Genomic DNA, 13,102 nt, shown 5'->3' with positions numbered 1-13,102 from the left:
AGTCGGGTCCAGCCCTGTGCCTTTCCTGCCCCTGCAGCAGGGTGGCACAGGTGACAACGGATATGGGAGAAGGTGAGGTTCAGGAGGAGGTGTCTGGGCTTGGGCACCGTGTAGAGTTTGCCATGGACGTGTCTGGGAAAGGCCATGGCAGGCACCAGGCATCAGCCCCTTTCTGTGACTCCCACAGCGGCAACCTGGGACATGTCTGTCTGGGTGTGCCCACTGAGAGATCACAGTGCCCAGAGCCTAACTTCACCCAGAGCAGTACCTCTGAGGGCAGCATGGGATCTGTGTCCCAGTGTCAGGAATCCCAGGAGTGTTCTTGGACTGAGAGTGGGAAGTCTCCCAATCCATGGTCCGTGGGTGCCATTCTCACTCCTGCCTGCATGTGTGTCCTTACGCTGCTGATGGTGACCCTGATGTGTCATTGTCCCCAGGGCGGCCCTCCAGGTCACACTCAACGATGTCACTGTCTGTGCGCCCGCAGCGCCGAGTCCTCGTCACCAAGATCAATAGGAGCCAGTCCTTCGCCGGAGTGAACTCATCGGCCGACCGGCCCTTCAGGTAGGAGATGGGTGCTCATGCTGCCTGCCACGAGGAATGGGGACAGGCCTGAGCTTTGTGGTTCATCCTGAGGCTCCATCCTATCCAGCTGTCCCAGCATCTCCCTCAGGGATCTTTTTGGTAGCCAGGTGCTGTTGCACAGAGGGCTGCAGGGAACACTGAGGTCATGTAGGAGCCCATCATTCCAACCTTTTGCCATGTCACGCCCCAGGCAGGGTGAGGACCCTGCAGCCCTGTGGTTGCAGCCATGAGAGCGCAGAGGGGGCAGGTGTAGCTCACCTCTTTCTTCAGCTAGCTCTTTAGACCTTCCCTGAGACCATCTCATAATGTTTAATGGGTGCGGCAGAGCTGGGGTGGCTTTGAAGTGTCTTGACGGCCTTGACATCCTGCGGCAGCCAGTTTCAAGGCTGAGTGCTGGTGTGAATCAGGGTTTCCTCAGGGTCACCTCAAACCTATCGTTTGAAAGGTTCTACCAGCTGCCCGCCAGCTGCAGTGTGAGGAGCAGCTGTTGCCTGCTCCAGCCTCTCCATCCACTGGTGATGTTATGGTCCCTTCGTACCCTTCCTCCTCCTCTCTGCCGAGCATCCCCACTTGCTGCACTTCCCCACCAACACTCTCTGCACTATCCCTAGCTCCTGACTACCATCCTGCAGGTAGTTCTTGGGTAGCAGGTGGAGCCTCCCTGTGCTCTGACCTCCCACCCTGCTCAACTTTGTCCCCAAGTCCTGTCCAGCCTCTGGGCCAAGTGACACTTTCCAGGTCACCAGCACATTGCTGGATTTGTGGGTACCAGAAAGGGCCCCTTAGAGACAGAGAGGAGGGAGAACTTTTAGATGCCTGCAGCCAGGTGGTTGCTGGGGAGATGCTCGTGGGAGATCCCTCCAGGGACCATGGAGGATGGGAAGGAGAAGGAATGGTGGAAATTAGGTGTTTACCCATCGCTTGGGATGAGGCCAAGACATTCATTTCCCCACCAATGATTCGGGGAAGTTTTTTGGTCACTTCTGTGAAGACCAGCACAGGATGGGAGGTACAGCCTGAAGCTGGGAAATGAGGAGCCCGTGGTGTCTCCTGGGCACTGGTGGCGTGACGATGCTTTGGAAGGAGGAAGGGAAGAGCCAGTGTGAGTGAGGCGTTGCTTGCTGGGCTGGGGAGTGACTCCATTGCACAAGGCAGGAAGGGTGGTGTTCGGGTCCCAGCGCTGGGTCGGCATCCCGCGGGTCGGCTGGGGGAGGCAGCTCCATCCAGCAGGTTTGGTGACATTTGGAGAGGCAGAGCATCAGTAAGCATGTCCCTGCCCCATGTCACTGTGCTGGGTGATGAGGTGACAGGGCTGCTGGTCCCGATGATGCTTCTGTGCTGGACTGGGGTCCTTGCCTGACCCTGGAAACACAAGGTGGCATATTTCACCCTCCCAGAGGGAGCACCTCTATGCCCCTGGCAACCTGTGTGGTGGGATGGAGCCAAGCATGGCTCCTTTAGAGGGCAGCCAGGGCTGGAGATGTCCCCATGTACCCTCCAGGAATTCAGTTTTACTCCAACTGGTGCCATTTTCCTTTGCCTTGTCTCCCCCCAGCTGGCACCAGGGATCCCCCACCTCCACAGAGGCTACACCAAGGCCAAACTCTTGGACCCCACTGGGATGGTGTTGCCTTACTGGTCTTCTCCATCTTCTTTTGTGGTTTCTCCTTGTCTTTCCCATGGTTTTGGGGCAGCCAAATGCATTGCCAGAGGGCTGCAGGCATGTGATGCAGGCAGTGCTGCCCAGTCTCATGGCTCTGTATCTTCCAGCCCTACTGGACACTTAGAATGGCTGCCAGGGAGTCCTGGGAGGGGCAGGCAGGTCCCAGTGGACCTGGCCTCCATGCCAGAGATTGGCCTTGTCTTGAGACAGGGTGCCTGCCTGGCTGGGGCACCCGGAAGGACACTGGTGCTGTGTGCTAATCCCAGCCTCTCTCCTCAGGAATCTCTCCCCTTTCACCCCCACTGTCTCCCGCAAGACTGGCTCCAGGGTCAGTAGGATGTTCTCAATGTCCCACAAGTCCCCACCACCCAAGGTGCCTCAGCCCAACCGCCTGGACGAGGTGTACGAAGCTCTCAAGAAGGGCCTGACGTAAGTGCTGGGTGGGTGGAGGCAGGGAGCTCCTGAGAGGCATGGGGAGAGCTTGTGATATGGCTTAGGGTTGGCAGCTTTCTGCTCTCACCAGGCAGGCACATGCCAGGTCTCTTGGGCACGTTACCTTGGGGTATCAGATTGCATGGGGTCCCACATTCCACCACATCCCATGTAGAGGCATATATGAATTCCCATACCAGTGTGCTGGAACAGGGAGTGGGGATGTGTTGGCACATATGCTGGGTTGGTGTGGGCTGTGGGGAGCAGGAGCCCTGGACACAGGATCCCAACCTGACCCTCATGATGTGGTTGCCTCCAGAGCCTACCTGGAGGTGCACCAGCTGGAACTGGAGAAGCTCAGCACACAGATCCGTGAATCCAAGAGGAATTCACGCCTGGTGAGTGCTGCTTGGGAAGAGCCTTATGGAGAATGATGCTTTGGGTAGACTGCTGGGATTGCGGGCACAGCTGGAACAACTCATGGTCCATCTGTGCCTGGGGCAGAGCCTGTTTCTGTGGCATTGTAGGGGCCAGCCCAGGCTCTGGTGTTGGGGCTCCCATCCCTCTGTCATGCACACTCCAGCCCTGGCTGGGTGCTGCGTGTCCCACTGCCCTGCTATGGGTGGTGGGTGCCATGTGCAGGGTCTTCTTTGGGTGGGCAGAGTTGGCTTTGTGCTATGTCTTATCCCTCTCATCTTTCCTCCAGGGCTTTCTCTACGATCTGGATAAGGTAAGCTAAGTGGGATCACTGTCTCATCCCCCTTGTATTCCCCTTCCTTGGATCTGGGATGTGCTACTGCCAGCCCCTCTCCTAGCCCTGCCCTGCTGCCTTGTCCCCTTTGGAAGGAGAGGGTCTGGGGTTCTGCAGACAGGGTGGCCCAGGTGGGCAGGGGATGAAGCAGAGATATCTTGTAACCCCTTTCAGACAAACAGAACCTGTTGTTAGTGAGTGCAGGGCATGGGTTAGCTCACAGCCTGGGAAAAAAAAGCATCCTGGAGCCTGGCTTGGCTCCTGGAGGACCTTCTGGTGCTTGGGCATCTGGAGGAGGCTGCAGCATATGGGTGCTTCCCACTGGCTGCCACCCTGCAGCTCCCAGGCAGGACCTGCCCCAGCCTCAGTGCATGGGATGCAGAGGCCACATCCTGACCTGTGGCTCCTCCATGGAGGGGCTGCACTGCTGCTCACACCATCTCCTCTGCTTTTCCAGCAAGTGAAGTCAATCGAGCGGTTCCTGCGTCGCCTGGAGTTTCATGCCAGCAAGGTACGAGCTGGGGCAGTGCTGGGGAGGCCGTGCTGTCCCCAGCCCTGCGCCTCACTGGAGCTTGGGCCTGTCCTTGCAGATAGATGAGCTGTATGAGGCTTACTGCATCCAGCGGCGGCTCCGTGATGGAGCCCACAACATGGTCAAGGCTTACAGCACAGGCTCGCCAGGCAGCCGGGAGGCACGCGAGAGCCTGGCCGAGGCCAGCAAGGGCTACAAGGAGTACACAGAGGTGAGGCAACTGGCTGGGGTGGACTGGCAGGGTGCTGAGTCTATGGGTGGCTGCTCATGTGTCCTGTCCATCTGTCTGTCTGTTCCCAGAACATGTGTCTCTTGGAGAATGAGCTGGAGAGCCAGCTGGGAGAGTTCCACATCCGGATGAAAGGTACCATGTCCTGCTCCATCCCTATCCTGCTGCCTGCCTGCCTGCCTGCCTGCTGCCTGCTGACGCCCCTCTGCCTTCTCTTGCAGGACTGGCAGGCTTTGCCCGGCTTTGTGCTGGTGACCAGTATGAGGTTGGTGGGACCATATGGGTTGGGTTCTGCTCTTCCTCTTCCCTGTCGTCCTTGGGGTGTCTCAGGGGTGTAGGTGGGTGCTGGCCTGGAGGGCATCTTGCAGGGTGGTGCTGGGTGGCATGGGTCCATGGCCATGCCTAGTCACATACAGAGAGCACCCAGCGCCCTGGGGTTCTGTCTCCCCCGTACCCATACCTCTGCATCCCCAGATCTTCATGAAGTATGGACGGCAGCGGTGGAAGCTGCGGGGGCGCATCGAGGTGAACAGCAAGCAGGTGTGGGACAGCGAAGAAATGGTTTTCTTGCCTCTCGTCACTGAGTTCCTCTCCATCAAGGTACAGTGCATAAAAGGACAGGGATGGGGGGTGGGCTAGCTATCCCCCTGCATCATAGAGTCATTTAGGTCAGAAGAGATCTCTCTGATCATCAAGTCCAACTGTTAACCCTAGAACTGCCAATCCCACCATTAAACTGTGTTCTCAAGTGCCACATCCACATGTTTTTTGAATATTTTCAGGGATGGTGATTCCACCGTTTCCCAGGGCTTCCTTCCAGCACCTCACCTAAACATCACCCTCACTGGCCCATGGTTTCATTTCCTCCTTTCCTTCCTCTCCTCCTTCTTCAGGTGACAGAGTTAAAGAGCCTGGCCAACCATGTTGTGGTGGGCAATGTGTCCTGTGAGACCAAGGACCTCTTTGCGGCTCTGCCTCAGGTAGTGGCTGTGGATATCAATGACCTGGGCACTCTCAAACTCAGCCTGGAGGTGACCTGGAAGTGAGTACCTCAGCAGGCATTCCTGGTAGCAAATGGCAGTGCAGGGGATGCCCAGCATGACATGACCCACCCCAGGCTGTCTCCCATTGCCAAACGGGGCTGTAATTAGAGAAAAACAGAGCTGGTCTGAAGGGGGTAGTGGTGTCTTGGGACCCCCTGGGCTGGTTTATGCCCCTCACCTCCCTGCTGTCCTCCCCAGCCCCTTCGACAAGGACGACCAGCCCTCGGCAGCCAGCACCGTGAACAAGGCTTCCACGGTAAACAAGAGGTTCTCCACCTACAACCAGAGTCCACCTGACACGCCGTCCTTGCGGGAACAGGCATTCTATGTAAGTGTGCACCAGGCAGGGCTGCTCAGGAGACATGGCCAGTGGAGGGGTCCACACAGGGATGTGCCTAGGCAACGTCTCAGAGGGTGGCACAGCTCAGGGATGGGTAGGCAGCTCCTTCCTCTCCAGCCATCCCACCAGGACTCCCCAGTACCGGCACCTGCTCCTCCCTCCCACGTTCACAGCTCCTCTTCTCTCTGCCCAAGAGCCCGGAGTGGGCGGCTGACAAGCGTGGTTGGTCCTTGCTGGACATCTTTCGGGAGACACTCTTCGAGAAGCTGTCTCAGAGCTGCTCCTGCGGCGATGTCTCCTCGGCCGAGCTCGGGAGATGGCCGCAGCAGGGCCGCGTAAGTGCAGGGCTGGAGCAGGCCAGTAGCTTAGCCCAGCGCTGTGGCCATCCCGCAGTAGCTGTAGCCACTCCTTGTCTCCTACTCACTGTCCCTCGCTGATGCCCAAAGGCCTGATGCTGCCAGGCTGGGTCTGGCTGGTCCTGCAGAGCTAGGGGAGCCTGGGTTCACCCCCATGCAAGAGCTGGGCACTAGTGAGTAGACAGCTTCTCCATGTCCCTGTGCTGGTGGCATTGGTATGGTACTGGTGATGGTGCTGGTGAGATGGTGCTGGTGTGACAGTGCTGGTGTGGCACTGGGTGTGATGCTGTCATGGTGCTGGTGTGACTAACCTGGAATTTTTTGGCATTGGTTCAGTTCTGGTGAACCACAAAAGTGGTGTGGTGGTCGGTGCTGTCCCCACCAGCCAGTGCTGGAGCTGTTGCTGTCCTTGCAGCCATGGTGGTTGGTATCCTTGGCTCCATGTGTTGCATCCCACTGTGCTAGGGGGCTGCTGGCATCCCAAGGCTCCAGGACATAAAGGCTGTTCACGGGGAGCTGGATTGCCTGCTGGCATTGGGTGGGATCCAGAGCTGGAATCTACCAGGTGTTTGCTGACCATCCTGCTGTGTCAGTAGAGCCATGGCAGCCTCAGTGCCCTCCAGCTCAGATTGATCCTGCCCCTACTTGACATGCAGACAGCTGGAGGAGATGGGGCCACAGGAGCAGGGTCTCAGCTGACACCATTCTCCCCCTCTCTAGAACATGCTGCGGCGCCAAGAGGAGCTGGAGAACGGCACAGCCTGGTCCATCTCCTCTGAGTCCTCGGATGACTCCTCCAGCCCCCAGCTGTCCAGCAGTGCCCGCCATACCACACACAAGCCCATCGTGCAGCCTGAGGTGCAGGCCTCCGCCCCCGCCATTGAGATCTCCTTCTCCCAGCAACCAGAGGAGGCTGATGCTGTGCTTGGGGCCAGTGGCAGCAGTGTCCCCTCTGCTGGGAGCCAGCCAGAGGAGCCAAGTAGCCGTAAGAAGGAGACAGTGGCCAACGGGCATGTGCCCTACTCCCGGACTCTGAGCCACATCAGCGAGGCCAGTGTGGATGCCATGATGGAGGTCAAGACTGCAGAGAGCCCTTGGGAGCCTGCGCCCAGCACAGAGAACTCAGACATGGACGAGCAACACGCACACCCTCTCCCTGGTGATGCGGTGGCAGCTGCTGTGGCAGGGCAGGACAGGGCCACTGAGGCCAAGCCCCGTGCCTCCGTGGCATGGGCCACCTCCTGTGAGGAGGAGGCTGCCAGTGCAGAGCCTGTGCCGAGCCAGGCGCCAGCACAGAGTGACTATGGCACTGGGATCCCCACAGCACTGGCACAAGCCTCTGCAGAAGAGAGGCCTGTCTCAACCCCAGCACTGCCCACCAGCATCCCTGAGATGCCGCGGGGGAAGATGGTGGATTCAGGTCTGGAGGAGGCAATTGGCCTCCTGGGCTCAGCTCTGGATGACTATCGGGGACAGTTTCCGGAGCTGCAGCCCCTTGAACGGGAGCTCAAACGTCTGGAGGAGATGCTGCTGGTGAGGGGCTCCCAGCAGTGCCATGGGGTGAGGGTGACAGGGTCATCTTGGCTGGCAGTGCCTGAGGATGGTGGAGACAGGGCAAGCCATGATGGCAGAGCTCAGAGACAATGGAGACAAGACCATCCCTGCTGGCAGTGCCCAGGGGTGACGGGGGTGGGGCCATCCATCATGGCAGTGCCCAGGGATGATGGGGATGGGGCCATCCATGATGGCATAGCCTCATAATGCAGGTGGCAGAGCTGTCTTGGCTGGTGAGCCAGGATTCAACTCCACTGTGCCTTCCTCCACAGCAGAAGCAAGGTGTCTTCCTCAGTCGAGCCTCCAGCATCAGTCTGACAGTGGAGCATGCGCTGGAGAGCTTCAGCTTCCTCAACACCTCTGACATGGAGGACTCAGAGGGCTCTGAGGAGGAGCCTCTCCAAGATGAGAGGTACACAGTGGGGCTCATGGCATGGAGCACAGGGCAGGAGACGGCCTTGGGGCAGTTGGAATGGGGGATGTTCAAGGGTGCCCAAGCATATTTAGACCTGTTCATCACAATTTAGGGATGGTCCAGGCCAAGAACCAGCAGTACCTGGTCATCCTGGTGGCACAATGTCACCCTGCAGCTCTCCATGAGGGGTGGGCTGGAAGCAGCCCCTGTGCCCCTGGGACTTGTCCTCTGCCCTGTGGGTGGGGAGGGGCCAGGTCCAGGTGTCCTGTGCTGATCCACTGTCTTGATCTCTCCCTGGCTTGCAGGAGGGCTGGCAGACCTCTGCGCAGCACCAGGGCCCCCAGCGCTGGCGAGATGGGGGCAGATGACACTGGAATGTGCAGTGGTTCTGAGGCCAGCACTGACCCCATGAGCACTGGCAATGAGTTCCTGGATAAGGCTCTGGTGCTTCACCTCAACAACTGCAACCGCCTGCTGCTGGTGAGGACCAGGGTGGGATATGGCAGCAGGCGACACCCTGGGGTGGGCTGTATGTATCCCGTTGAAGGGGGTCTTGCTGCAGCCTGGAGGCTGTGATGTGGGCAGCGAGCTCCATCCCTGAAGTCCCTGGTTTGGCTGTGCCTTGCAGAAACTGGGCACCTTTGGTCCCCTGCGGTGCCAGGAGATGTATGCCCTGGACAGGCTGCTGCGGGAGTCGCAGGTGCTGGAGATCGTGTGCCAGCTGACGGAGGAGCGTGCAGGAGCAGCCAGTTCGGCCGCTGATGGTAAAGAAACACAGCTGAGGGTACCCTCTGTGCCATCCTGGAGGCTGTGTGAAGCCTGTGTCCCCATTGCTGGGCAGCAAGGGACCATGCTAGACAGAGGGCAGGAGCCACCTGCCTGCTGCCATGGCCTTGGGGAGGTCTGACAGTGCCTGTCCCCACAGTGGTGCAGTTCTCAACACGGAAGGAGGGTGTGCTGCCCCTTTGGGACCTCTGTGTGGAAGTGCCCAACGTCTACACCTGCCCTGTGGAGCGGTTCCTGCAGGTGCTCAGTGCCCAGTATGCAGCTCCCATCAGCGAGCAGCACTCTGGTTTGGCTGATGCTGGTGAGTGGGTGCCCAGGGGTGTTCGGCAAGTTGCCAGACTCACTCAGTGACCATGAGTGGGAGGAAATGAGTGCCAGGATCTCCACAGAGGGGTGACCATGGCTGCTGCAGACTGTGATCCTGATTCTTTCCCACAGTGTGTGTGAAACTGGTGGAGGACGTGCTGAATCGGCGGCTGCCCCGGCGGCCTGGCAGCGCCCAGAGTGAGCAGGTCACCATCTTCCAGTACTGGAGCCACTTTGAGTCACTCGGTGCCCTGGTTCTTGACACCTACATGATGGAGCTGGCAGAGGAAGGTGGGTGTCTTCCCACCCTCCCTTAAGTGCTGGGATGGGGTGCCAGAGTATCACCATAGTGATTGATCAACCTGCAGCAGTGCCATGACCATTCTGGGGCATCACCCAGAGGTTCAGCCATCCTTGGGGTGCGCAAGTCAGTCTGATCCAGAGTGCAGCCCAGTCCTGTGCTGCCTTCCCATATCCTTGCTGTAGGTCCCCAGTGCCTTGGGGAGCAATTCCATGTATTGGCACCTTGCATGGGGCCCCCTCTGCCCAGCATGGATCCAAGGTGCCCAGGGATGGGTGGCAGGGGTGTGGGGGCAGTGCCGTGTGACTCCTCACACCTTGGATGGCTTCCCGCAGCGCTGCTGGCACAGAACCTCAACTCGGACGACCAGGACGTGGTGCTGCGTGCCCTGAAGCGCATGCCCGAGGGCCGCCTGAAGAAGGAGGGACTGAAGGCGCTGAGCCTGCTCCTCGTGGAGGGCAACAGCAAGGTGGTGAGCGCCGTGTCAGCCCAGCTTCGCAGCCTGGCAGAAAACCCCCGCTTCCGCCAACGGGTATGTGCTGGGCAAGCCAGGGATGATGTGGGCTAGTGCCACAGCCCCGGGGGCACTGCCGCTGCTCTGCTACAGATGGTGGCACTGACTCCCCTATCTCCCCCAGGCCCTCGTGTGCTTCCTGGAGCAGCTGGAGGATGAGGAGGTGCAGACACGTGTGGCAGGGTGTGCGGCGCTGGGCTGCTTGAAGGTGAGGGATGTGGGGAGGAGGCAGCAGGGCTGCATCTTCCAGAGGAGGAGGAAACCCATGTGGCCGATGACTCTGAACACACCTGCACGCCTTCTCTCCTGCAAGAGAAGAGCTGGAGATGCCTCAAGTGTGCTGTAGCAGCAGGCAGGGGCAGAGAAAGAAGGCAAATGAGGAGGAAAAGAAAGAGGATGAGGGGCTTTTCTGCACCATGGAGCTGCAGTGCCCCGTGCTGCCTTCCTCATCTGACTGTGTTTCTCCTCCAGCCCTGACAGCCAAAACTCATCTTGTCCCTTCTCCTGCAGGCCAAGGAGAGCATCGAGCAGCTGGTTTACCTGTGCCAAACCGACAAAGAGCCTGTGCGGGAGGCAGCCAAGCAGAGCCTGATGCTGTGCGGTGAGTATCCCGCTGCTTCTCTGCTTGCTCCCCACCCACAGCACCCCAGGTGGCATTTTCTGGTGCCAGCAGTGCCCATGGGGAGATGGGACTCCATGGCTACTCCACTCTGGGGTTCACTGGTACTCTACTCCTATTGGGGTTCATCATGCCCCAACCTCTGCCAGGCAAGAACAAGCTGGCAGCAAGGGCCAGGCATCCTGTAGCCACAGCACTAAGCCTGGTTGTTATTTATTATTTGCTAGATGGCCCTGAGAGAACCATCTGAGTGTGTTTCTAGGCCTCCAGATCGCGGCAGCTGCTGCACAGGTTGGGACACGTGAGCTGTCCTCGTATCCCTTGTCCCTGCTCTGGCCGCTTTGCTCACGAATGTCTCCGTCTTAGAGCCTGTCAGCTGTGTCACCTTTTGGAGTCTGTGTGTCTTGACTGTTGATAGTGCACATCCCACTGGCACCCTGACACATGTAGATGCCTTGTGTCTTCTGTCCCAGCAGATTGTCCATGTCACCATCTCTTGCTGGGGATGGCCGCTGCAGGCAGATTTGCAGGCAAAGAGCTCAGAGTGAGCCTGTAGCATGGATGTGTGCATCCCTGTGTTTGCCTGGGGGTCCTGGGGGAGCCCTTATGACCCCATGCCAGTGCATGCAGATGTGCACAGTTGTTGGAGCCACCAGAGCTGGCACAGCCCGAACACAGGTTATCCCTGCCCCATGTGGGCAGCTGAGAACAGGATTTGCAGCCTCTGAATCAGGAGCTCTGGGGACTTTTTGATCCAGATCCCAGCTGGGACTTGCCCAGGGTATGCTGTAGAGAACAAGAGAGGCTTCCATGCTGTGGGCATAGCACGCAGGCTCAGCTCTACCAGGCGTTAGGCATGTTTCCCTGGAGAGGCCAGGGTAGGTGGGCAGGGGACAGAACTTCTGCAGTTTGTGTCACTGACTGTGGCATGTACTTGCAGGAGAAGATGGTAAATCAGCTCACCGGCGACTGGAGGAGACCCTGGATAGCCTCCCGCGGATCTTTGCACCAGCCAGCATGGCCAGTACAGCTTTCTGAGACCCACGCACACCCACCTGCCATCCCTGAGGGCAAAGGCACTGCTGGGCCACCCGGGCTTGCACGGACTGGGGACCCGGCAGCACACCACAGTATTACCCCGCCCGCCGGCAGCTCGCCACGGCCACACACTGCCTTATGGAGCACCGCTTCCCTGTCCCCGGCCACCGCCCCACAGGTGCCACCTCTGCACCACTGGGCAGGGGCTCGCTGCACATCCCACCCTCTGATCGCTATTTAAAGTACCCAGGGAACCCACCCTTCCTGCCCCCCTTGTCCGCTACTGCTGCCAGGACTGGGGTGGCAGGAAAGGTACCGGATTTCTCTGCCTCCTCTTGCCTTCTTCTTGCTCGAGGGCATGCGCCCTGTCCCGGAAGGACCTGCACTTTGGAAACGTCGCTGTTTCTTTCCAGGAGCTGCCAGGGCCATGGGGACTGCTGCCCTCTGTCACCTGGAGTCCCCAGGACTTAAATAAAATGAAATATGAGATATTAATATATTCTGCTGGCGTTTCTTCTTTCCAGCTCCACGTGCTCCTGTCCCTCCCCTGCTTGTGGCTGTAGGGAGTGTAGTGAGATGTGGCCTCAGCCCAGAGCCTTTCCTGGCCTGTTGGGAAGTGCTGTGGAGGGCAGGGGCAGGAGGAGCAATAGAGGGAAAGACAGATGGATGGACAGAAGCTGCCACCTTTTTTGTTTGTTTTATTTTATTTTATTTTTTATTTACAGATTTTTGCAGAAAAACAAAAGCAAAAAATTCTTTTCTATAATGTCTCTATAAATCTATATATAATGTAATTAAAGAGAATGACTAATTTTGATTTTAAAGCAGAAATAAAAACCTTTAAAGAGTGTCGGTGTTGCTGTAAGGGTGTTTCTTTGTCCCCAGTGCCCTGGGACAGGGCAAGCTGGGTGTCAGCATAGCTGCCTGGAGGGTGACAGAGGATGTCATGGGAAATAATTGTGATTTTTGCCCCTGAAACTCAGCCTGATGTTGCCAAAATTTGGCTGCTGGGCATGGGGTGCATCACCCAAGGTGGTACAGGATGAGGGCCACCAAAACTAGGGCTGCCCCAGGAATGGAAACAGCCGTGTGTGTGTGTGTGTGTGTATGTGTGTGTGAATCCACACATTCTCCATCTCCAGCTGCTGTTGGTTATCTAGGCCCTGACTTCCAGTTTGGACTGGTAAGGACCCATGTCCAGCACGGGAAGCAGATTGCAGCAGCTGTGGTGGCCAGGCCATGTTCCCAAATGTCCCCACACCGGATGGGTGTGGCAGGGAATGCTAAAACACCCTGTGAGCTGCTCTGTCTCACTGGCTGTGCCTTGTCCCAGGATATCCGCTGTCCCCACCTCACTGCGTGAGGGACACACCACTGGGCTGGAAGGGAGGCTGCTCTCTGCGACCCCTCTTGCTGCTTGTCCCTCACCACCTTCCCTGAGGCTGGAGGGTTTTTAGAGGTTTTTGTGCCCCTCCTGTGCAGCTCCTGAGCACCGACGAGCTGCTGGGTTGTTGGAAGCTTGCTGGGAAGGAAGCACTGTTTCCTCTGGCTCTCCCAGGAACTTTATCCTCTTGGTGGCTGTGACAGCATGATGCAGCAGCATGGTGGAGGCCACCTCCCTGACACTCACAACACAAT

At 58.3% G+C, this 13,102-nt stretch overlaps 1 protein-coding gene across 5 annotated transcripts in view; it reads left to right on the top strand.

Moving 5' to 3' along the window:
* Positions 1-12,312, top strand: part of RIPOR1 (RHO family interacting cell polarization regulator 1) — a 32,086-nt gene extending 19,774 nt beyond the window's left edge. For 3 of the 5 annotated variants that reach the window (XM_066194533.1, XM_066194531.1, XM_066194534.1), the window contains 22 exons: positions 438-564; positions 2,528-2,677; positions 3,000-3,078; positions 3,387-3,410; positions 3,889-3,942; positions 4,022-4,174; positions 4,264-4,327; positions 4,414-4,457; positions 4,667-4,792; positions 5,086-5,234; positions 5,434-5,563; positions 5,770-5,910; positions 6,652-7,464; positions 7,758-7,897; positions 8,206-8,380; positions 8,529-8,664; positions 8,826-8,987; positions 9,125-9,283; positions 9,629-9,825; positions 9,932-10,015; positions 10,318-10,408; positions 11,367-12,312. In XM_066194533.1, coding sequence (XP_066050630.1) covers positions 464-564; positions 2,528-2,677; positions 3,000-3,078; positions 3,387-3,410; positions 3,889-3,942; positions 4,022-4,174; positions 4,264-4,327; positions 4,414-4,457; positions 4,667-4,792; positions 5,086-5,234; positions 5,434-5,563; positions 5,770-5,910; positions 6,652-7,464; positions 7,758-7,897; positions 8,206-8,380; positions 8,529-8,664; positions 8,826-8,987; positions 9,125-9,283; positions 9,629-9,825; positions 9,932-10,015; positions 10,318-10,408; positions 11,367-11,464 — 3,270 coding nt within the window. In that variant the 5' untranslated portion in view covers positions 438-463 and the 3' untranslated portion in view covers positions 11,465-12,312. Of the gene's footprint in view, positions 1-437; positions 565-2,527; positions 2,678-2,999; positions 3,079-3,386; positions 3,411-3,888; positions 3,943-4,021; positions 4,175-4,263; positions 4,328-4,413; positions 4,458-4,666; positions 4,793-5,085; positions 5,235-5,433; positions 5,564-5,769; positions 5,911-6,651; positions 7,465-7,757; positions 7,898-8,205; positions 8,381-8,528; positions 8,665-8,825; positions 8,988-9,124; positions 9,284-9,628; positions 9,826-9,931; positions 10,016-10,317; positions 10,409-10,653; positions 10,718-11,366 lie in introns of all 5 variants that reach the window. The other 2 variants (XM_066194532.1, XM_066194536.1) reach the window with 2 other exon arrangements.
* Positions 12,313-13,102: the final 790 nt, after the last annotated feature.

The sequence above is a fragment of the Chamaea fasciata genome, unplaced genomic scaffold (assembly GCF_029207755.1).
Source record: "Chamaea fasciata isolate MVZ Bird 193981 ecotype frontalis unplaced genomic scaffold, bChaFas1.0.hap1 SCAF_12, whole genome shotgun sequence".
NCBI lineage: Eukaryota > Metazoa > Chordata > Aves > Passeriformes > Sylviidae > Chamaea > Chamaea fasciata.
This window is presented reverse-complemented; position numbering and strand designations above follow the sequence as displayed.